The sequence below is a fragment of the Coturnix japonica genome, chromosome Z (genome assembly GCF_001577835.2).
Source record: "Coturnix japonica isolate 7356 chromosome Z, Coturnix japonica 2.1, whole genome shotgun sequence".
In the NCBI taxonomy this organism is placed as follows: Eukaryota; Metazoa; Chordata; class Aves; order Galliformes; family Phasianidae; genus Coturnix; species Coturnix japonica.
Window position 1 is genome coordinate 55,677,754 of NC_029547.1, and position 24,328 is coordinate 55,702,081.

Genomic DNA, 24,328 nt, shown 5'->3' on the forward strand with positions numbered 1-24,328 from the left:
CTTGTTTCCACCTCACTTTCTGGTAAGAGTTCTTTTTGAAATAATTTTATTTCTAGAAACCATTGTGGTGCCTACTAAATAGTGACTGTAGCCAACATAAAGACATATTGACATATTCAGTAGTACTTCAAAATTATGTGAATCATCAAGCGTATCTCAGCACAAAGAAACCCGAACACTGAAGAGTGCTGCTGACTGCTGGTAATGCCACTCAGCCCTACTGCCTGTGGACACAGCACTGGGGCAAGCATAGGTCATGGGACACTGAGGCAACAGCCCTGTGCTGGCACAGATACTCCTTACTGAGCATTTTGGATCACAGCCTCCTGGGCCCCAGTGGACAGGGAGATCACAGAATCACAGAATGGTTTGGGTTGGATGGGACCTTTGTGACACCTAGTTCCAACCCTCCTGCTATAGGCAGGGACCCTCCCCTAACCGGTTGCTCAACGCCCAATCCAGCCAGGCTTGACACCTTCCCGAGAAGGGGCATCACAACTCGCTGGGCACCTGTGGCCAGTGTCTCAACCACCTACAGTGGCAAGAGAATTTTCTGTCATGGAAAGTCCATTCATAGATATTCAGAGTTTGGTTGGAAGGGACTTTTAAAGGTCACCTATTCCAGGTTCCCTGCAATGAACAGGGACATGTACAGCATCATCAGGTTGTCCAGGGTCTGGTCCAGTCAGTTGCTGGACCTTGCACATGACCTTGCTGAACTTCATGAGGTTGGCAGAGGCTCATCTCTCAGACCTGTCCAGGTCCCTTATGAGTGCCATCCCTTCCCTCTAGTGTTGTCTGCAGACTTGCTGACAGTGCACTCATTCTCACTGTCCATGTTGCCTTCAAAGATGTAAAAGGGCACCCAACCCAGCAATGATCCACAAGGAACACCACCTGTCACTAGTCTCCACATGGGCACTGAACCATTGATTGCAACCTTCTGAGTGTGACCATCCAGTCAATTCCGTATCCAGCAAGTGGTCCATCCATCAAAGCCAGTGTGGTGACCGGGATGTTGTGTGGGCCATGTCAAATGCTTTGAACAAGTTCAGGTGGATGACGTCAGTTGCTCTTCCTTTATCCACTGGTGCTGTAATTTCTATCATAAAAGGCCACCAAGTTTGTCAGGCAGTGTTTTACCTGGGTGAAGACATGCTGGTTACCACCAGTCACTTCATCTTTATTTCCTGTGAGCTTTAGTGGGGCCTTGAGGAGGGTTTGCCTCCTGATCTTGCCAGGCAAAGATATGAGACTGACTAACTTGTACTTCTTGGATCTTCTTTTAATCCCATTTCTTGAAAACGGGGGTTATTTTTCTCATTTTCCAGTCAGTGGGAATTTCACCAGACTGACATGACCTTTCAGATATGATGGATAATGTCTTGGCTGCTTCATTTGCCAGTTCCCTCACAGCCTATGCATGGATCTCATCTGGTCCCATGGATTTCTGCACATGCAGGTTATTTAGGTGACTTCAAGTCACTCACTTACAGTGGGCAGATCTTCCTTCTCCCTGTTTTTACCTTTGGTTTTTGCAGCATGTATACATAATGTTTATTATTATTATGTTAAATAATATAGGTGTATGTTTAAATGTTTTTCTTATACTTAAAATACTAAATGGAATAACAAATACCACATTTCACTGTACTACGCTGAAGCAGTAATGAAAGGCTTCTTTTACTGTGTATACAAAGATTGCTCTGAATCTTCATTCTGAAGTTGTTCCACCCTAATAAAGGACCATGACCTTTAAATTAATTCTGTATTTTTAACATGGCTTCAAGCCCTGATTCTAAAAGCTGCTTTACATGAATATAAGGTTATATCTACATGAAATGGCTTCCAGAAACAAGATCTAAGTACTGTTATCTGAATTTCCAGTTATTAAAAAGTCAGATGTTTTATAGGAGCGTATGGAAACAGCTTAGATGCCACGAGAATTGCCTTTTCTGGATAGACAGATTTAAATAACAGCTGTTTGTATGCAGTTCACATTCTTTACTGTAGTTATTGCTCATATTTAGCCTATCGTTTCAGCAGTATATTGCAGGATAATCCCACATTTATACTTCTTTCCGAAGAACATTTATTCCATCATAATGTAGAATTCTCATTAGTGCCACTGGTAGTTTTTAAATGCTTTCAGTGAATACATCTTGTAACTAGTAATATTGTCACTTCTAGGAGCAGTTGCTGTTCTTATGAAGGGAAAAGAAAATGCACAAAGACAGGAAGAATGTCTCTAGGCAGCTAAATGAGATTTGCCACTTGAAAAGCACATACTCTTCTCTGTTTTGAGGCAAGGGAACATTCTCATTGTCAGGATGGATTTCAGGAATGCTAATTACGTTGAAGTTTTAATCCCATTGATTTTCATTGTAGACCTGCTATATAAAACACAAATTGAGTTTCAGCATACCTATATCTTGTCTTCCCAGTCCTAATTCCAAGAGAACATTTTTTTTTAATTTGTTCTTTTGGAATTGGCAGATTTTTAGTCGAAGTAATCATTAAATGCCTATATATGTGTATATATGTATGCATATACATATATATATAAGTTAGGCACTGCATTTAAATTAGTAGAAGTTGGTTAATCATTAAAAGAGAAAACAGGATAAGCATCTTGTTCCTTTAACTGTTAAAGAGAACTGGGTCGGAACTTCGAAATAATCATCTGGTTCAAATCCAGATATTTCACTGCTACCAATAGAATTTAACAAAAATTACAAAGGAAATCAATGAGATTTTCCGTTCAATTAGCACCTGTGAAATTACCATTCCTACCAGTCAGCATGACACTGAGAATGTGTGTCTGTGTCAGCAGGTTATTTCAGTAGAGAGGCAGAATATGAGCTTTCCAACAGGTGAACTTCATTTTAAAGCACTGGTGTGGATATTCTTTAGCTTGCACATTTTTTTCCCAAGAGAGCTGACAGCTCCTGGAAATGTAGATCTTAAGATATATTCATCCACCTTATTTAAAGAAATTACTAGTTTTTCTAGTGCAGGTATGACAGGAAAAAAAAAAAAAAAAAGGCATGCTCTGGAATGAATTTAGGGAGAAAAAAAGAGATAACAATACAGTGTAATGTGTGTGTCACATATGAGTTTTTACATATTGGGTTCCTACTCCACAAACAAACAAACACAGAAACAAATATAGGAGCAAACAAACAAATAAAGGGGGGGCGATTAAAGACAGATAAATGTAAATATAAAACTAGAGAAGTCTGAAAAGACTTTTCTGTAGCCATCCTTAGAGCAGGCTGAAATCCTGCAGAATTCAATGTCTAATTGGAAAATTTACTGACATAGCTGGAAAGCTAATGAGTATTCTTGTATTCTTCATGTAAATATTTCCAGCCAAACCCAAGAAAGGGAGAAGTGCATTGATTGCACAGGGTTCAATAACAAGTGAAAAGGATTATTTTGAAACACAGTTAAGTTGCTGATTTAATTTTTACATACCTAAATGATGCTTAAATTAGTGATTGCTGTGTTCTCTGCCACAGCCATTTACTGTGACTAGAAGCAGAGGAGATTCCACCATTGCACAAGTCTCCTCCACACGCAACTGCCCAAATCCTTATCCACAAAAGCCTTGAGATTGGTAAATAGAACTTGGAATCACAAATTACTCAACTCAGGAATATAAAAATAAATTACTGTTATATGACCCTTAGGGGCTACGGTTTCTCTGCCATTCCTTAAATGTGAAAGTATGACCACGTGTCAATTACTATGTAGAACAAACTGAAAGTTTCTATGAATTTAACTTTCATAATAAATATGAAGTCTAATTTTTTATTATTTTTTATTTAATTTTTTTAATTATTATTTTTTATTCCTGCTGAATAATTTCTGGCTTATTCAGATTAATCTTATTAATGTTTTACTGGCTGTTACATAATAACAGTTAGTGTCACTACTTAAACATAGCAGAAGTGTCATTTTTCAACATGCCAACTAAGAATATAAAAATCATTTTTCACATAAAGATTAATACATAAACAAGAGCTCAGCAGAGGGTTTTGAGAAACTTAATGTTCCTTTCTACAGTATGAGTCTGTTTTTGTTTTCTCTTTTACAAAAAGTCATATTTCTGTTTGAAAACAAAATAAATGTAATGACTAGTACTTCATGTTCTAATAAATAATAATACAAGCTCAGAGGAAACATTTTATATTTTGCTAGTTGGACACTATGTGTGTCCCGTTTGAAATCACCATGTAGTTATGGTGTTTCTGCTGTGGCTTTAAGTGGGTCATATGCTGCAATGTTACCAAGGTTCAGCTAATCACTCTGCTGGTTTATCTACTCTTCCTGGATTTTGGGTTGTGCCTCTAGTAACCAAAAGGTGAGGAAAGCCATGCTCCCTCAGTCCTTGTGTTTGTGTGTTTAGCATACACTGTGGCTGCTTGGCATCCTAAGGTACAAGAGAGAACAATGGAAAGAGATCAGAAGTGCTTTCAGATAGACTAAAGGCTATTGGCAGAAGAGTATCATGTTGTCCATGTCTGTGGAATTAGGACAAGAAATAATAAGATAGCACAGGAAAGATTCACCTTGGCCTGCAGTCAACCGCTGAATGGGATTATGATATGTTGCTGGAGCTTTTGAGGAAGTCATTCAGCAAACACTTATCAGGAGTGGTACAGATTATGTGATTTATAGAGATTCTGGTCTGAAGCCTTATTTTTCAGTAGCCGTGTATCCACAAATAATGTATCTTCAGTGTAGAAGTCTGCTTTCTAAGCCTATTCCATTAAAAGCATTTTGAATATGTCTAGGAAGGCTATTAATAAAATTAGTGCCACGAAAATCAGAACAAAACAGCCAAAACTATCTCTTCATGGAGCAATACTAAAAATACATTTATTTCTGAGTACCACCTTCCAGATAAGAGATTTTTATGTATACTTCTTATGTGTCTTGATATCAGCTGGGATAGAATTGTTTTCTTCAGTGTCTGGTACAATGCTATATTTTGGTTCTAGGAGAATAACGCTGTTGATAGCACACTGATGGTTACCACTGCTGTTAAGAAGTGCTGTACTCAGCAAAGGGTCCAAAAAGCTGGGAGGGAACAGAATTAGGGCAGCTGAGGGCCAAGGGGATATTCCATACCAAATGACATCATACAGTAGGACATTTGGAGGGAGTGGGAGATCATTTATCTCTTCTGCTGCTCTGGGGGCCTAGCTGAGCATTAGTTGAGGTGGTAGGCAGTTGTTTGTGCATCACTTGTTCATTCATATGTATGTACGTATTTGTCATAATAATTAACCTTCTCCCATCCAACTGGGAAGGAGGGGAGGTAGCAAATGACTGTGCGGTGCTGAGACATCTGCCAGCTTAAACTCACAGCGATCATTCTGGCACCTAACATGGGGTATGAAGGGTTGAGATAACAGCAGATCTGACCAGAGCATGTTAACACAGGGTGTTGTGGTAGTTTGATAATTGCTGGTCACAATGATGATTTTTTTCCCTATTTATGGAGCTCTTTAAGAGTCTTCTCATGGAATGACACTGTGTAGCACTTGGCTTGCTGTTTATTTTCCCTGCTGCATTGTTTGTCATCTCTGGGGTTTGGATTAAGGTTTTTATTTTGCTATGCTGTGTGGCATTGGTTTATATCATGGCAAAACTGTCAGCCGAGAAACTGATGTTCTGTGTATATTCAACACTGCAGTCATCTTTGGGCTTTGGGAGCCATATTGTTTATACTGTTAATGATTGAACTCTTTGCTTTGTCTCTCCCATTCCACTGGGAAGGAGTGAGTAAATGACTGTGTGGTGCTTAGCCGCCTTCTGGGTTAGACCTCCGCATTCTCAGTCAGAAAAAAGTCTGAAGTCTGAGAGGCGCTGCCTTTGGTGGTGAGCTGAAGTAAATGCTTAGTAGGAAAAGAGACAAGTACAAAGTAGAGGTTCTTTCATCCATCTTATTTTCTCAGCTTCTAGTTGTTTAGAGACTTCCTTTTCAGGGTCTTCTTAAATTTGAATGTATTTTCCTTCAGTTTCCTTCCTACCTGTTGGTTAGGTTTGCTCATTACACAGTTCATAGACGGCACTTTCCATGATATTAGTCTGGGGCCTTGTTTGGGGAATTCACAAACATATCCATTCTGTATAAGCAACAATAAAAAAATTACCCAACTGGAGCTAAGCAAATTAGTCCCTGAAGACAAAGCTTCTGTTTCATACAATTCACATGTCCAGGTTGGACAAATTTCTTGTTGTTAGAAAGTATTAAAATATATATATTAAAAAAAAAAAGTCCTCATACACTTTCAGTGTCTATTTCAAGAGCTCTACTCCATTGGAAGATTTTCCAGAGTCAGTTAAGTGTAGGAGATAATCTGGTGGTTCATCAGGGCAATATGAATCTCAGCCTGAGGGCTATTGGCCAGCATAGCAAAAGTATATTTTCAGAGAGTCAAACCTTCTGTGTGGAATCGTGCAACAGTGAAGTCAGTCATTGGAGACCAACATATTCCTCAAACCAGGAAAGTGTCCACTGACGTATCTCACACGAAGGGAAGTCATGATTCACAGCCTCCTCTCTTCCAAAACATTTTATGTAGTACTTGAAGAAAGAATTTTTATCATTAACATGTCATGGTTGTGAAAAAGCAAGCCATATAGGAACATAATATATGAAGGGACAGATTGCTGAATGGTTGTCCATACCCATCTAACTAGCTCCTATAAAAACACATACATAATAATCTGAACAGAGCTATCCTTGACAGAACAAATTGTGCAAGGTTCTGTGAATGGCATGGGAAACAAGAAGAAGCAGAAGGCCGAAACCCAGATTGCATGGTGAGGAATTTACGCATGTATCAGTTTTATTTACTGCTCTATCAGAGGTCATCTGTAATCCCATTGTCAGGATTTATGTTTAGCACAATTACTGTGCTATGCTAAGCACAGACAGAGTAATCTCATTCCAGAAAATGAGGAGCTTGGAGAAAGACAGGCTTGCAGATGTCTAAAGCAGATTTGTTTTCTGCATGCCTTCAATTTTGCATCTGTTTGTTTTGATGACGCTAGCTAGAGACAAACCAACAGAGGAAATGAAAGCTATATATTCATGCTGCAGAGCCAGACATGCTTCATTGTCAATAACAGAAAACCTTTTTCCTCTATTTGCAGAGGCATAATCCTCACATTTTCAAGTAATTTCTAAATCCTTTGGAGGCTTTTTTTTTTTTTTTTTTTTTTTTTTTTTTAATTTGTAGACTGATATAAATGTAGTTGTCCAAATTAAATATGCTCAAGCAACATGTTTACCCAGTGCCTTCTGTTTATTATCTTCTAGAGTTGTAATTTTTTATCTTGAAATGGTTTCTCCTTCTCCTGTTAAGAGTGGGAATAAGTGACATATCTCCTTATTCTAGTTTATGCCTTTAGAGTTACCAGTGATATCAGGTCATATTTCCTTTCTTTTAATATGCTATTCTTCTAAGAGATTAGGATATAGACACAACGCTTATCTTTATTCTAAGAATCAGTTTGAACCTGATACCTGATGTTTACAAATGAAACCTCATCTAATTTGCTTTGTGGTGCAAACTGGTGTGTTGTATTTCAGGACTATTTAAGTTTGAGATCATAAAAGAAATCTTCAAGGGAGTTCTATAACCATGCTGTCTTCAAGTTTGGTGGAGATTTCTCAGAAGAATGAAAAGATATAAAAGAAACCTTAATTTCATCTGTAATGCTGTTTATTCTGTCTTTTTAGATCTACATAGTTTATTGTACAGCCTTGCACTGTATCATCTTTATGGATAATGGTTTGTTGTGGAATAGGTCTGTGTTAAATGAGATTAGGAGAATTATCAGTTGGGCTTCATTTCCTGAATTGCTACTGTAGGATTAAAAGCAATATAGTGCAAGTTAGCATTTTGTTACTTAATAACATTAAAAGTAGATGGTTTGCTGTTTTATGACATTAAGAGTTCCAGATGACAAAATATTCCTTGTGAATCTGTATCATGAACCTGTCACATAGCTTTTTTAATTGCTAGTATTTGATTATTATTTCTTTTTTTAACTTCCTTACATCAAGTTGATTGTCATACCCTAGTGTACTAGAATTAACAGAAATGGTTTTCTATTTAATGACTGACATTGACCAGACTGAATTGTACAGTCACTGCAGTGATATTATTGCTCCCTTGGAGACTGCAGTTTGCCAAGCTGTCATGATTTTTGTTAAATGAACTGTGGATATAATAGTAGCAGAGATAAAACAACAAAATATAATACAGCTTGTACCTGTCTGCAGAAAGATATATCTTAGTTTTAAATAAAAGACAAACAATCTCCAAAGGCCGCATTTGCTTTTTTCCTCCATTGTTAGTAGTCAGTAGTGTATCACAGCCATGAAGCGCTGAAAGGAATAATTGCCATCTTAACTTGAAGATAAATACTCTTTCTGCTCCAAATACCTTCATACAGCAGCTAGTCTATAAGCAGCTAGTCACTGATAACGCATATTTGATGGCACCAGAGGCAGGTTATTCAGTTGAGAGTTTTCAGGCAAAGTAAATTTCTTGGGAATTTAGAAAGTAATTGCCCCGTTATAGCTTTTGGAAAGAGACAGTATGACTCATAAAGTATTTGGTAAAAGTTAATGAGCATATGGATGAGGAAAGTCCATTTGCTCTGCAGTATTTGAAATATAAAGATGTATTCAGATATTCCCTTGTAACTGATAAAAGGGAGTAAATTGACAAGTTTTCTTGTAGAATAATATCTGATTAATAATAAAGAAGAAAGGACTGGCAAAATAGGCAGTGTTAACAATGGAAGTAGATTACTTATTGAGCTATAGCAAAACCACTGCTGAAGTTCCAGCTGTTAAGTGTTCTGGAGGAGCTAGCAAGTGAAACGTTAATCTAACAAATATACGTAACATTAAAAAAATTTCCAGAAAAGAGTTTTTAAAAGTTCTTGAAATATCAGTTGCTGTGGCTGCGAAACAGAAGATTAAAGTCAGTGCTGTCAAGTTCAGGTAAGACTTCTCAAGAAGACAGTCCATTACTATATATGTGGAGATATCTGACATCTCAGGAAGTAGCTCCAGGCAAGCTACCTCAAGGCCCTTCTGTCAGGTATGTGCATAGAAATGTTTGCAATTTGTCAGCACTCCTTAGGTCGTAAGGGTAGGGTTGCATTGCGAGTCTTATGGATTGGACTTTAATTAACCTTTATCATATTTATCAACTGGTAAGTATGAGTCTTTCAGAGTGTGTGTGGGGGAGTGGGAGGAAGATCTAAAACCAGATCTTAGTAGTACAAACTTGTATATTATATTATAAGAAATAATTTGGAAATAATATCAACTCGAATTATTATCTCAGATTTCTCACTCATTTTGTTAGGATTGAACTGAACAACAAACTAGAAAGTATCTCTAACACCTTAGTTTGCTCCTTAAATACTCTTTAAAAGTAGTACGCTTGGGGTTAACTCACACTGTAAACTGACAAGTACGGCAAACCAGGAATGGAACTGCAATTAAAGTAAGTAGATTGTGCGGTGTAGTACCTATTCCCCGATGGTAACAAGTTGCTTTGGATTTCAAAAGTAATGCTCCTGAAGGTAGGAGAAGGTAAAGACTTTTGACCATATATGGTTGTAGCTGACAAAACACAGTAAGTGCTCTTGATAATTTGACTGCCTTCAATTTAGAAAATTCAAGTCTCTTGAAAGAAAATCACACATATTTCAAATACTGTTTATCACATCTGAAGCATGAGAACAAACATTCATTCAGATCAGGACTTACACAGCTCTGCACCTTAAACAGAAGCTGTTGAGCAAAAATAAAAATAAAAATACTAGACATGTATCTCGTTTGCCAAATCTGGGACATCTATGGGAGACTTGAGGTCCTTAGAACCAAATAGGCGTTCTGCTTTTGAAAATCATCTGCCAAGGGTGGTTACTTTATTCCTCCAACCTGTTCAGTACTGTCTCTTATACATGCTGAGATCCTTTCCTCATTCATGCCATTTTCCTATTAGATCACTGAATAATGCTAGCAGAGCAAGCATGTGTCCTCATCCCTTTGCACCCCATCAGGAAGAAACAAAATATAACTGTATGTCCCGCATCCATATTAGAATACCTGCCATGCCTCTGTGCTGCCTTTTTAAGCTCCTCTTTCAGATCTCCCTATTTTTTTCCTTCCTGTATAGTTTAAAATATTTATCACTCTATTAGGCGGGGTTGGATTCAGGACAGTCCCGTGTACATGCATGTTTCAGATATGTATGGGTGTGCATCCTTTTCCATTGAAAAATGGGGAAAAGAAAAAAAAAATGTTAGTAAATATCAGAAACTTCTGAAAATAAGCTACTTACATTTGAAAGTACAGAGATTTCCTTCTGGCTTGAAAATGGGAATGGCAGTTTATGAGCCAAAGGAATTTTATGAGTTGATGAAAAGATTTCAAAAACAGACCTACCATTGAAATAGGTCTTTCAGTTTTTAAGTAACAGCTGATAACAATGAAAAATGACAGCTTCACAACAGACGTTGTTTTGTTTTAATGCATTCTGTAGTGTGCTTGCCCGTGCTAGTGACAAGGAATTTGTTTTCTTCTGGCACTGCTGTGCATCTGGCACAGCAGCAGGAGAGGGAGCTGCATTTTGTTGTATTATGTGTGGCATTAACAGAGCTATTAGTCAAGTGCTGATTGCACCGCCTTTGTTGTTGGGTGACACATGATGCAAAAAGGTAGAAATGGAGCTTTAGACTAGACAAGCTTAGTGGACTGTTAAAAATGTAGCTGGAATCATAGCACAGTATGGTGCAAGTCAGTCATTAATTTCAGTGGGGCAAAGAAAACAAAACAAGTTTCTCATTTAAAAACTAATGCATTTGGAACTCACCTGTGGAGATTTTACTTTCTTCTTTCAGAGCACACAAAAAAACAAAGCTTCCTCTAAACAAAGCAGCAATTTAGTTTGCATTTGGCTTCAGAAAACAATGTATGCAAAAAAAATCTTGATTTTAAAGCAATTATATGTACAAGCATTTGAATGGTGGATGAGTACTACTCATAAAATTGGAGTATTTGAACATTAGACTTAATTACATACTCGGTAGTTTGCTTATTAGTTGTATAAGACCTTTAACTATTTTCACTGTAACTGAACAATAGCATATTTCTAGATTCATATTCCTAAACATGGCTGCAGTAACATGTTGAAGTGCACTGGCTAAATGCTGACTTTCACTGCACAAGGAATATGAACTTTACTATAATTGCAGAAATTTGAGTTTGCTTTTATCAACTGTGTCAGTATTTGAATCATTTTCTTACTGTTGGTGTTTAACTGAAACTCACAACTCTTCAGAGATAACAGACTTTTAAAAAAATTGAAATCTTTACCTACTTCATTAAGTTCGTAATGGGAATATTTATGTACAAACTATTTGTGCACTTCTTTAACTTTTACATAACGAAAATACTGTTTAAGTACTCTAAGTCTCTTCCCACAAGGTATTTGACTTGTTATTCTGAATCTGTTTGTATGCTATTTGTAATTACAGCCATTTGGGACTCAGTAGAGTAAATAATAATTTCAGTTGCATACATTTCTTATTTCCACAGGATGCTCTGGCCCACTAGGGATAGAAGGAGGAATTGTGTCAAACCAACAAATTACTGCATCATCTACTCATCGAGCTCTCTTTGGACTACAGAAATGGTATCCGTACTATGCACGACTTAATAAGAAGGGTCTTGTGAACGCCTGGACTGCTGCAGAAAATGACAGATGGCCGTGGATTCAGGTAACAGATGGAGCTGAGGAGAAAAAAATCTCCTTGATTCAGTTGCCAGAGTCACTTAAGGAACTGATGAAGACAAGTGGTAATCTAACAGCTAGATTCTTTTTCACTGTCAGAAATGTAGCCTAGACTAAAAAGGACTGTTTAGCTGCAAAAGAGGAATAATTTGAACTTTACAAATGCACAAATCTTTTTAATTTCAAAAGCGCATGCATATGTTGCATTGTGACTCTAAGCCACAGAAGCAAATTATAAAGACTCTTTTCAAGAGAGCAGCTTTCCACATATGCTACGTTTACTCATTAGGTCGTTAGTAGCATTTAGCAGTGATATCTGTTGGTGGAGGTACTTTGACACACTCCTTGGGCATAATTCTGGACTGCTATAATGCAGTCTTGGCTGTACCAGAGCCTTTGGGAGTTGTTTATACTCTCTGTTGAGCTGCTCCATGCACATAGGTTAAGCATTGTGTGCATCTTGCTGAAAGTAACAGGAACTGTTGTAATTAAGGTTGAAATAGCTGTTTGAACATATCCATGGGGCTGAAAGTACATATTTATTTTTTTTTTCATTCCTGCTTTTGTAGCTAGAATGATTTAAACGGAGGTGCTTCACTTGGTGGATTTCTTTGCTCACAGAAGTTGACTTTGGTAAAAGTCATGAAGCAGTGCGATATGATGTCCTGCAATTGTATTTTTATGAAGATAGTTATTACATCGTGATGTTTGTTGATCTTTTGTGCTGTTTTTACTATGTGAGAACTGGACTGAGCTTTGCCATGTTCAGATAGATCCTAATAACAACAAAAAATTTCTGTAGTAAATACGTGAGTAACTATGTGAGGGAGTTTGCTCCCTCCCTCACACTGTGGGAATAGCAGAGGATGGTACTGAGCATCTTGCGCACTAGCACTATGTTGAGCTGTCTGTTAGTCCCTTGTCAGGACTTGTGCCAGACATGCTACTGTTGAACCTACACTTGTGTGCTCTGCAGAAATTTTGTTCAAGTCTTCACACTGACTGCTGCTTGAAGTTTTCCTGAGCAGTTCCCAGATGCTTTGGGAAAAAAAGCCTACAAGATTGCCTGTTCATTTTTCTTGTATGGAGAACAGGCGCAAAGCACTGCTTGATGAAGTCTTCTGGAGCTGCTGTGAGAATGCCGGGTACTGTCAGTTTAGAAAAATGAAGCTTGTGTTGCTTTGTTATTCACTGCAGAGTGAAAACACAAAGGTCCTTCAGTGTATCTTAAGTCAGTTTTCTTCTGACCAGGGGGGGTTAGGAAGTTTGTGAAATTTACACGAAAAGACCTGGAAAGAATAACACAAAAGGACTTGAGGAGAATTATGTGGAGTGGAAAGCTATTGTAATTTGAATGGATAATGAAAAACATCCATTTTACAGTAGCTTTTGGGCTTCTTTAGAGCATGTGCTTTATTAAATATTCTGCAGAAAGAAGTCAGAGTCGGTTAGCATTGGCCCCCTGAACATGCCTATTCATATGTTCATATTCTGTCTTCATATGTAGAAGACAGACTGGATACAGGCTGTCAGTGGTCAGTTAGTTTCTTCCGTGTTTGTACTCAGCAAAGCCACAGCCCTTCATTGAGGAAGCACTCAGGCAGATGTGAGAATTTCTATCCAGTCTGTAGAATCATAGAATGGTTTGGTTTGGAAAGGACATTCAGGATCATGTAGTTCCAATCCCCCTGATATAAGTGGGGACACGTTGCACTAGACCAGGTATTTCAAAACCTCAGCTAGCCTGGATATGGCTTCCCTTTGATCTTCCCTGGAAGGAAAGTTGGACAATTGAGAAAATAAACAGATCTCTGTGTATTTCATGCCCAAGGCATCATGTTTAAAAACTTCAGATTTTTTGAGTTAATGTCTCAGTCTAAATCATGCCAATCACCTGTGGGTTATTCTCTAATTTTGACAATCATAGTATGTAAAGACTTATTAAAATCTAATTAACTGATATAACTGATGTGTAGTAAGCAATATCATCCCTTTTTTACTCCTCTTTCCTTGAAGTTAAAATTTTGTCTGTAATTATTGAAGAGCTTGCCAATGTTTTTACCAAAGTTCAGAACAAAAAGAAAAATACTCTTTGCAAAGAAAAATAAGTTTATATCTTGAGAGCATTGTTCTTTTCTTTTCCGATGACTTTGCTTCTTGAAGCATATGGTGTCAGAAAATCTTACTTTGGTATAGAGGTGATACTTGTAGAGGAAAAGTAGTTCTGGAGAATCCTGATATTTATTTGAGAAGGATAGAGTACCTCAGAAACACACACTTAGGCACTACATAGTAGTCCTTTGCACTAGAACCCTATCTTACTCTTCAAGAATGCAGTACACACTAAGAGACAGATGCTGTCTTTCACCTGTAAGAGTGAACAGTTTCGGTTGAGAGAAGAAAAAGACAGAAATCCCATCTCTAATATGTGGTCAGCATCTGTAATGGCCAGAGAGATGCTTCTTCAGTCAGGATGCTCACATTTCTACCGTGTTTCTGGCTCTCTTTTGGTCTTGTGGAGTAACCGATCCTAACAACCAGCTTTCTGCTGGATCCTAGTATGTAGGGTCTGCATTTGGGACCTTCTATACATTGATCTGAGAGATGAAGTATCAGGTCCTAAGTATGGCTCTTGAAAAACAACACGACTGTATGACTGAGAGTGGAAACTTGTGAAACCAGAAATGCCATTTTAGGAAATGCAAATCAACATTTAGTGCAGTGAACCTGGCACAGTAGCAGCCTTTACTCTACAACAATTTCTAATGCTAAATAAATTCTAAAGGAAGCAGTTGTATCCCACAGAGTATGATTATATATTGGCCTGAGCCTATTTTTACCTTGTTCCATCACTACCATTTTTCTGTCATTTAATTTCTTTATTTATATGTAGCTTGACAAATGAAAGGCTTGAGTGCTTTACTTAAAGCTTGCAAAGAGTTCAGATTTTTTTTTTCTCTCTAATCTTTCAGGTGTCTGACACTCATGAACTAATTAGTATGCAATTCTGTTTTCTGCATTCTCTAAATGAACTGAAAATTGAAATTGCCATTTTAAATTTACACTCTCTACATGTAATTAATAATGGCACTACAATGCTTATAACTGGCTTGTGATTTAAAGGGTCAGTGACCATGCTTTTCAAAGCAAATTGAAGTCAGAGTAACTTGCATCTCCTTTTTAAAGTCCTGCTGATCTCTTTTTCCTTGCATAGGTTGTCAGCAATAAAATAAAACTCGTGTGTATGGTTCACTGTTTTATGAGTGGCATTAACATTTAATGTTTTAGAATACAATGAGAAAAAAACAATACATTGTTTTCCTGTGTTTCCACAATTTTATATTTCCAGAATTGTTCAATCTGTCAAAATGGTCACTTTGCCTGCTCTGGTAAAACTGTTTTTGTCAGAACTCTTTCCTTTAGAAAATACTGTTTTTTCTTTACCCTTTTGTCCTTTTACGCTCATGTCTTTAGAATATTATTGTCTTTAGAATATTTAGAATATGTCTTTCTTTTTATCCTGGTTCTGTCTCTACTCCTTCCTTCCACATAGTTCATATCTTTGTATTTCCTTTCACACTGTTCATATCTGAATTTTCCTACGGCAGTACAGATCAGAATACAAATGGCCATTGGCAGGACTGTTGATCATATTCTCTCTCCACCACTTGCAAAGTAACTTTATATTTAGGAGAGTTGACCACACCCTATATTTTCACTCTGACTCTCACATTCCTATCTTCAGTCATCCCTCTGTTCCCTTGCTGTCTCATTTTCTTTGTTTCCATCATTCTTCCCACTCACTTCTGTACTGTGCTTTGCCCTCCTGAAATAAAATTATACCTGCAATAGATCATAGATCAACCTATGTAAAGCTTAATTGGCCCAAGAATAGTAGGACCTACACCACCTATATCAGGGAACCTGGAATGTAGAAGGAGCTCACAGCAGAACTCCAGTGGTTTCTACCACTGTATTGCAGATCATGCTGAGATTTGTTTGATAATAAATGATAGGGAACACTAAGAACATCCTCAGAAGTGTGTCTCAGTATTAGAACAAGGTAAGATGGTGCATGAAGGCATGCTAGAGATGTAGGGTGAAAGGTACCAGATTTCAGATCAGACAGTAAAAATCTAAGTGTGTGCAGCGGAGGTTTAACTAAGGGAAAGATGGGGTAAATTTAATTTCCTGGTGCTGGCTGTGGCTGCTCAATTAGGCAAGGAGTGGAAAAGATCGGTTCCTGCTGGTGGCCATGTAATTGCTGCTGTTCCATGGTGACTGAGCTGCCACATCTGAGAACAAGAGATCCTGCAATTGTGCTTCTCTTCAGAAGGTGATTGAGAAGATATCTGTGAGGAGCAAGGCTGATAACAGCAGCAATTGTGGCATTATATGAGAGGCTATCACCTTTTTCTTTTTTCTTTTTTTTCATTTAAGTGTTCTAAGGTCTTTTGGACATGGAAATTGTTTTTATATGGTCAGTATTAATCCACAGGCAGAGAGCAGATTTAAGCATATGCTGCATTCAGAGAATGCTAAGAAAATGAAGTGAATGCTGTGGTTGAGGGCCTGAACTGGAGATTGTTGTATATAACATTTTGAATTGAAGAATAAAAAAGTGCTTAATTATCAATTACTAAAATATCAGGAATTGTTTCTCCCAATTCATTTACATTGTTACAAGTTCTCTTTCAAATAAAAAGATCAAAATATTTTGCTTTATTAGTATGAGAAAGAAGAGGACTTAGTTTAAGGTAAGAATTAAGTACATTTTCATCTTACAGTTAACTCCTTTCTATGTCTATTTTTACTGTTTTTATCTCTTAGATCCTGATATATTTAAATATCAAATATATTTTGCAAATCAAAAATTTAGAAGTCTTATTCAGAATATGGAAACAAAGTGCTAAAGCAAGTTTTCATTTGTTCTCTAAATAGTTTTTCTGAAACTACATTATGAAAATTAGATACAACTCCATGTTTTGAGATACTACATATTAATCAAAAAGCTGTCCAACTTCTCTTTGGCAATTTGCATATATTAGCATTCGGATCTAAAACAAATGCAGTTTTATTTACTTTTAAATATTAATTTTTAAATTTTGTGCTTGTTTTTTTTTAAATACTGCTTTTAAATATTACTTTTTTTTTCTTCTTTTTTATAACTTCCGCAGATTAAAAAAAGTCTTTCCCTGTGTAAGTGGATAGTCTTCCCACTGAGATTCTCAATTAGAAAGTGATATATACACCAGCAGGTTCTGTCTAAAGCTTTATCAGGTTCCTGTAATAATTTAGAATTTTAAGATCAGATAAGTCTATAGTCAAGAACAATGTAGTTCTTGTATGTTTCCGTAGCAGAAATCAGAAGGATTAATTAAGTAGCAGTGCAGTAGGCGTCCCATGGAATGCACAGAAATGTTCAGTTCTCTGGAGGGTACACACAGAGCCTGCATACTGTAAGGGAGATGGCATTGTTCATACTGAGAAAACAAAACACCACAGTGCTGCCCATACACAGCATTCATCAAAATGCCTTTGTGGACTAATTATATTGATATGCTTGAAGATTTTGTATTGAAAGTTTGCAAGGTAAGACAAACATTGCACTTTATTCAGTAGGATACTTGTTTCATGGGATCTAAATTCCTGTTTCTACTTCATTTAGTCATTACTGATGTTTTTATATCGATTTTTTTATCATTATTTATACTTCTGAATATACTGAAATATATATTCTAAATGCATATAGAATGCACCCCCTTTTTTTTTTTTTTTTTTTTTAAAAGTTGTAGCCTAATTTCTTTTTTTTTCCATCTATCACAACCTCTGTGGCCTCAGTATGAACACTGGTTCTCAGTCTCCCTTTTTGAGTGCTTACAGTCTGTAACACTGGCATAATTAATTGTGATCAGTCATAACTATTCTAACACACGATCAATGTAATACAAGCTGTTTAAGTTCCATCATTCTCATCCTCACATCCAGGAAAGAGTAAAACATAAGCAGGGAGAAAAACATCAGCTTCCACATCAAGAACTTCCAAAGAACAAGTATATGCCAGATGATAACTATTTGCTAATAAAATGATAAAACCTAAAATACACAGAGGTCTTGCAGAACATTCATTCAAACATCTGTTAGTAAGAGCTTTAAGCAAACGACCATCTGTCAAACCATTCATTTTGTCAAAGTTCATTTCCTCATTCATGAGTACTGTTGTATCAGCTTCCAGAAATACCTGTCATCATAGATTAAATATTTAATATTACTTAATATAGCTCTTAGCTTAGCATAATGTGGCCAAGTGAACCTTATGAAATATGATCTGAGAGCCATCATGTAAGGTGATTTGAACCATACAGGAAGTCTTAATCTGTTAAAGTTAAATGCTCAAAAATGTATTAAAGGTTTTCATTTTTTGTCAACAATCCAAAATTTTACTTAGTTTCAGATGAGGATTTCTTTGGGGAGTATTAAAAAGTGACAGTAAGTACCTGAAAGCCATTGGCAGGAGAGAACAGAAGCTAATAACAAAGATACTTCTGAGTTCTCTCAAAACAGCTCCACAGAGGACTTTGGAACTGCAGAAATTGAAGAAGTTCTTCAGATGGTCAAAGTTCACCAGAATTTAATTGACTTCAGTCAACTCAAAACCAGTGTCTGCAAACTGGATCTCCATCAATGTCTAAATCTTCAGATTACAGGCAAAAAAAAAAAAAAAAAAAAGTATTGTTTATCTACTCACACAAGAAAACAAAAGGCCTAGGCGCCTGTTTCCTAGTGTAATCATCTTGATACTCCCTTGTGTCCCATATCTTGTTATCTATTTGATATCATCTTAAATCTCTTAGTTTCATTCTTCATACACACAAACACCCACACACACATACATATTCAGACAACTTTTGATTGAGGTTTCAAATACACAGAAACAGTCAGTTCAGTGTTAGCATTCCCATGGCAACAAAAAGTTGGTGCTGTTATATACACTATCCATAGTATGCTCTGAAGCCTGTGCTTCAGCTTTCCTTAATAATTCTCCATAATGGAGCAGAATGGCTGAAGTAACAGTATTTTTAAACACATTGCTTCATGTACCTTTAACAACATATATTTTGAACTAATGATTTGTCACATTTATGGTAATTAAAACAGTAAATGGTGATAGACTTAATTGAGCAAATGTGTGTCTGTCTGGATTCTTGCTCCAACAGCAAGTGGCATATGGAGATAGCCTCAAACCTACATGGAGGCCAGCAAACTGTAATGGAGTGATGTGTGCGTATCATAGATCTCCAGTGAGAACGACACCACAGTTAGATGATGCTATGCTGGTGTGAGATAGTCAAACAGGTCATATATTAGATCATAAATATTCACTTTCAAGGTATCAAATGAAATAATTGTTGCTTACAGGTGGTCTTCTGCTAAGCCTGACTTCTAGAAAGACTATTTTAGATTACTTCACTACAGGTAAAGTTTGGGATACAGAGCTGTTTTTGTATGACACAGAGACATGCATATGGTAAGTAACAGAACTGCAGAGCAATCTACTTGGTGGAAATGGAGGCAAAACTCTGACACAGCCTCAGCTTTCAAGAAGCTGTAGTCCTTGTCTGTACTTCAGAGCTTCTCTGTGATTTTAGAGGCATTGGAGAAAACTTAGTCTTATACAGTGAGTGTAGGAGTTGCCAGCACCACAATATTAAAGCAGGAAACAGGGTATAAAGGAAACTCATAGTCCTTGACCTCTGTTGAAATTATGTGTGTGTGTCAGCAGACTTCACTGGAACTGTGGACTGAAAAGAGAGTTTTACTCTCACATTCCTGTAACGTTATTCCATGAGTGGTTAAGATAAATAGACATTGTTTAAGTTCAAAGTTCTTAAGTATATTTTGCCAGTTTTGAGGAGGGTTTTGTTTGTCTGTTGCAAAGCCAAGCAATGTTTTGCATTTTAATTAAATCTATTGCCTATCAGCTTCTATAGAAAGAAAATGTGTTTTAAGGAGAAATGCAGGGCTAATTAAAATGATAAGAAAGTCTCCCTTTTTATTCCTGAACATCAGGATGCTCAAGGGTAACTATACTTAAATATTAACTTTTTTGCCTACTGATTGTTAATTTGAAGGGATAATGGAAAGTATGGGCTTATTTATTGTGATTCGACCAATATTCAGCCAGTTTCACAGGATTCAGGAGGGATTAATCATTCAAGCCTATTTTTCATTTTCTGTAATAGCATCTGTGGGTGGCAAATTCATACGGGTGACGTAGTCTTTTCAGCAGACACAAAGCCATCTGCCACCTGTGTGCTTATTAGTCTACCTCTTCACTCCACTTGCGTCCATGTAGTGCCTTGGCCTCTCTCCCTACTCAACCAGTCTCATAGCAACCAACAGATTATTTCCAAAGTTGATAATATGTAGGAAGTATTGCTTTCATGTACTCCTGTTTTCCCATTTGTATTTCTCCCACAAATTGTGTCATGAAGTGAACACATTCTAACAGTTGCTCTAATTATTATCAGCATTACCATATCAGTCAGAATGTTCTAATTACAACTGGAATTTCAACGTTATTTGGGTCTTCTATAAACCGACAGTGAAAAAGACTTTAGACTAACGAGACAAGCTATTAGCAGATACATGGGAAGAACATAAAGATGTTATGGTCAGCATAATAGGGAGCATAAAGCCATCTGTGGTTGCCAGGCGCATTGGAGAATGGGGATTCAAGTATTTCTTGATTACAGTTATTTGAACCAAGAAGTAAAAGGTGTAAAGATGTGTATTTTGTGATGTTTTGGTTTTGTTTTTGGTTTTTTTTGGTGTCTTTTTTTCTTTTTTCTTTTTTTTTTTTTGTGTTACAAAAACTGAAATACTGCATTACGAGTCATTTAGGAATTAAAAACACTATTGGATTACAGACTAAGGAAGTGTAACATGTTTCTGATTAACCCATTGCTAAAAAATCCAGACCAAATTTAGATCCTTAGCATCTCCCAAAATTGACATGACTAAAGGTGTCTTTCCTTTGGCCCATGACAACTATGGCCTGTGAAATCACTCTTCAGTGATTCTCTTCACCTTCCTCTACAGCTGCAATAATTTCTATAGATATACTGCATTTGTAAAGAAAAGAAAGACAGGGTAGTGAGCTATGGTTAAGAAGTGTTCTCTACTAAGAAGTGTAGTGTAGATCTACAATCTACAAAGATTGTTATCCGTTTGATATCAGTGCTATCCTTTACTGACTATATTCTTGTGAAGGAACTAAGTAGCTTTAGTTATCCTGTGTGTTAAAATTAGCTGAGAATGTGTAAAACCCCTAGCAGAAATCCCACAGCGCCAGGGAAGTCTGATCTTCTGCGTTTTCTCAGTTATTTCGGTCTTTGCTTCAGCTTCCATCTCTCAATCGATGCGTTTAACTTCAGGCTTAGCTTTAACATTCAGAACTAATGAAGAGATTTTCTTCATCTGATTTGTCATTTTGTAACACATCTCCTTCTGAGTCACAGTATCCTCGACTGAGAAGATGTACAGGACCCAGACAGAGCATGCCAGAGTCCAAATAAGAATGCTTCCCAGTTATCTTTGTTGGGATAAGAGCAGGTCACATTTATTATCAACATTTTCACAGGTGTTTTCATGTTGGATTAGAAGAAAAGTGCATGTTTTTTCTGCAGACATTTTACATCCCAACCTCTATGAGGTATTGATCAGAGCTACTTTACATGCAGAAACACATCCAGATATTTTCTTTGACAGCTGTTGTTATTTGCACATTCTTTGATTGTTACTTTAAGATTTATTCTAGACATTTTGGGGAAGTTATTTTCTGTTGCCCAAGGAGGTTGTGGATGCCCTATCCCTGAAGACATTCAAGGCCAGGCTGGATGTGGCTCTAGGCAGCCTGGTCTGGTGGTCAGCAACTCTGTACATAGGAGGAGGGTCAAAACCATCATTGTGGACATTTTCAACCAGGCCATTGTATGTGAAGATCATTCAAAGTTAATAATAGCAATAAATGACTCTGGTGTTTCTTAGTTAATCTTAAATTGCAAGTATACATGTATATAGAATACCAAGTTAATCAGGAATTTGTTAATAAGACGAAATTTTACAAGGCAGCAAGCCTCTAAGAAATGTAAGATTGATTATGGACCTCTATTTGAGATGGCAGGCTAAACATACCAGTATTTGAATAATTCATGTCATTCAGTTAATGACTTTCATAACAACTACCTTTGAGACTAAAATAATGGCTTAATAACAAGAAACAGACCAAGCAAATTTTTAGATTCTCTAACTATGTAAACACTTTGAGGCACAAAGTGAATATTTTCAAAAAAAGTCAAAGTGAGAAATTTTTTTTATATTCATAACATATGCTCCTCCATGTTAACATTACAGTTTAGCCCAAACAGTCCCCGTGTTTGGTTTTATTTACGTGTACATTTATTTTTTCCATATAAGATGATTTTGGTCTGCATTCTGATCCTTTCACAGACTTAAAAATTAGATTTACAGGCCAGCTTACACCTCTGTTTCAGCTTGCCTAGCTGGAAACATACACAGTTTTATTTAATTTATTTAATTGAAAAACACAAAGATGTTGAGTTGCTTTTAGGTTGCTGGCTGGGGCCAATCCGAAAGTACAAGGAAGACCCAAGAGCTCTGTTTTTACTGTATAAGAAAAGAAATGTGCAGGGCACCCTGAAATGACAATATGAGAAGGATGAGTTTGCAGAGGATTTAGTAGGAAAGTTGTGAAGAGTTTTTGCTGAATCTGCACTGAAGTCAGTGAAATGAAAAGGGTTTGTGCTCAGAAATGACTGGGCATTTCATCGATTTGCCCAAAGGGCACCATCCCATAGTCACAATAGGAACTACCACTTCCAAAGGGGCATATAGCAAATGACTGTGTTTGTTCTTCCAGACTGTCACAAATTTAAAATAAAACATGTTGACTTTTCTCTGAGTAACAAAGTCTTATCCAGAACAGCAACAGCTGCAGTGCCACCGTGGATAAATCACCGTGCTACCCAGTCTGGTTGCTGGTTAGGACATGTATTGCTGCTGCTATCCTGACCGAATCATTGCCCTCAGCTACACCTGGAGAAGCTCTGCTGACAGGCCTGGTTAGGACAGTAACAAAAAGCTACAGACAAGCAAGACAGACAAACACTTTACATTGAAATGTGTGGATACCCTGCAGCAGGGAAAATAATAGGAACTGACCTGCTCTGGCCTTCCTGCACCTCATCACATTCCAAGTCCTGCTCTACAGCCCCCTGCTCCTGACATGCTTTCAGTCCAAATGAAACAGCAGCATTCAGTGTGTTCAGCATGCACTGATGCTGGATGCTGGTGGAAGGGGAATCATGGGAGGGAGCTTTCATGCTCATTATATTTCCCAGTCTTGCAGGAATCATGACAGGTTATTTCTTCCCTGAGTTTATTACAAGCATTTTCATTGGCAAATTTCCTTATTTCTCATCAAAAGATGTTTCTGTGGGAGCTTTCTATCTGGCTTTAACAGAGTTATGACTATAAAAAAATAAATAAATAAATCCTTCAGAAGCTGATGAAATTATCAGGGGATGGTTGCTATAATAAATCTTTGCGTACCAGTATAACCTTGATCAGTCCTATTTTTAAATGAGCAGTAGCGAATTTTAGTGAAAAAATATGTATTTTATGCCAGAGAATATTGAGAATTATTTATAGAGGTGCTATTGTATCTCATAACAGAACTAGGTAAGCATCATAGTTCTCCGTAAACTGCATTTCTGTTTTGAACAAAGCCTTATGAAAAACTACACTTTAAGTTTCAAAGAGCCAACCTTTTCTAAAGGCTTTAAACTGAACATTTCTTGTAAGATTGCTGTTAAGGTGAACTTCTTGTCAACCTGTTCTGTACTAAATGTTAGTGGTATTATTGTTAACAGTGCAGCAGCAAATGAGAAAATTATAGCTATGCTTGTGGCCAAGAGTATTGCATATGGTATCTGCCTAAAGTCACTCCATCTTTTTATCATTTTCTCTCTACGAAATAATGTATATTAGGTAGTTGCAACTGATTTTTATTTTGGGTTTTTGGGGTTTTTTTGATCAAGTGCATAGCTTCTGCATACTGAATATTCTTTGTTCACAAATTGCAGAAGTATATCCATTGGTGGAATACCTAATTACTCCTGTTCTGTTACATTGACATATTGTAATAATGGTGATAATGACTTTTTGCCTTTTTTTTTTTTTTTTCCCCTGCAGTTCTAAGGTTTGTTAAGAATGCTGGGAAGTTATATTGGGGCATTTTTGTGTTTTGTGTATCTCTCTGGATGGTTGGTTGAATAGCTCCCACTTTTTATGACAAAAAATATGATGTTTCCCTCCAGTTTTATGGTTCTCCATTTGCCTACATATAGAAGTGAAGCTGCAGAAGTGTGTTACAGATTAGCAGGGCTTGTTCTGAAATGTCTTTG

At 37.0% G+C, this 24,328-nt stretch overlaps 1 protein-coding gene across 1 annotated transcript in view; it reads left to right on the plus strand.

Moving 5' to 3' along the window:
• Nucleotides 1-24,328, plus strand: part of EDIL3 (EGF like repeats and discoidin domains 3) — a 98,370-nt gene that overhangs the window by 9,995 nt on the left and 64,047 nt on the right. The window contains exons 4-5 of the mRNA XM_015849756.2: nt 6,949-6,953; nt 11,645-11,826. Of these exons, the coding sequence (XP_015705242.2) occupies nt 6,949-6,953; nt 11,645-11,826 (187 nt within the window). The remainder of the gene's footprint in view (nt 1-6,948; nt 6,954-11,644; nt 11,827-24,328) is intronic.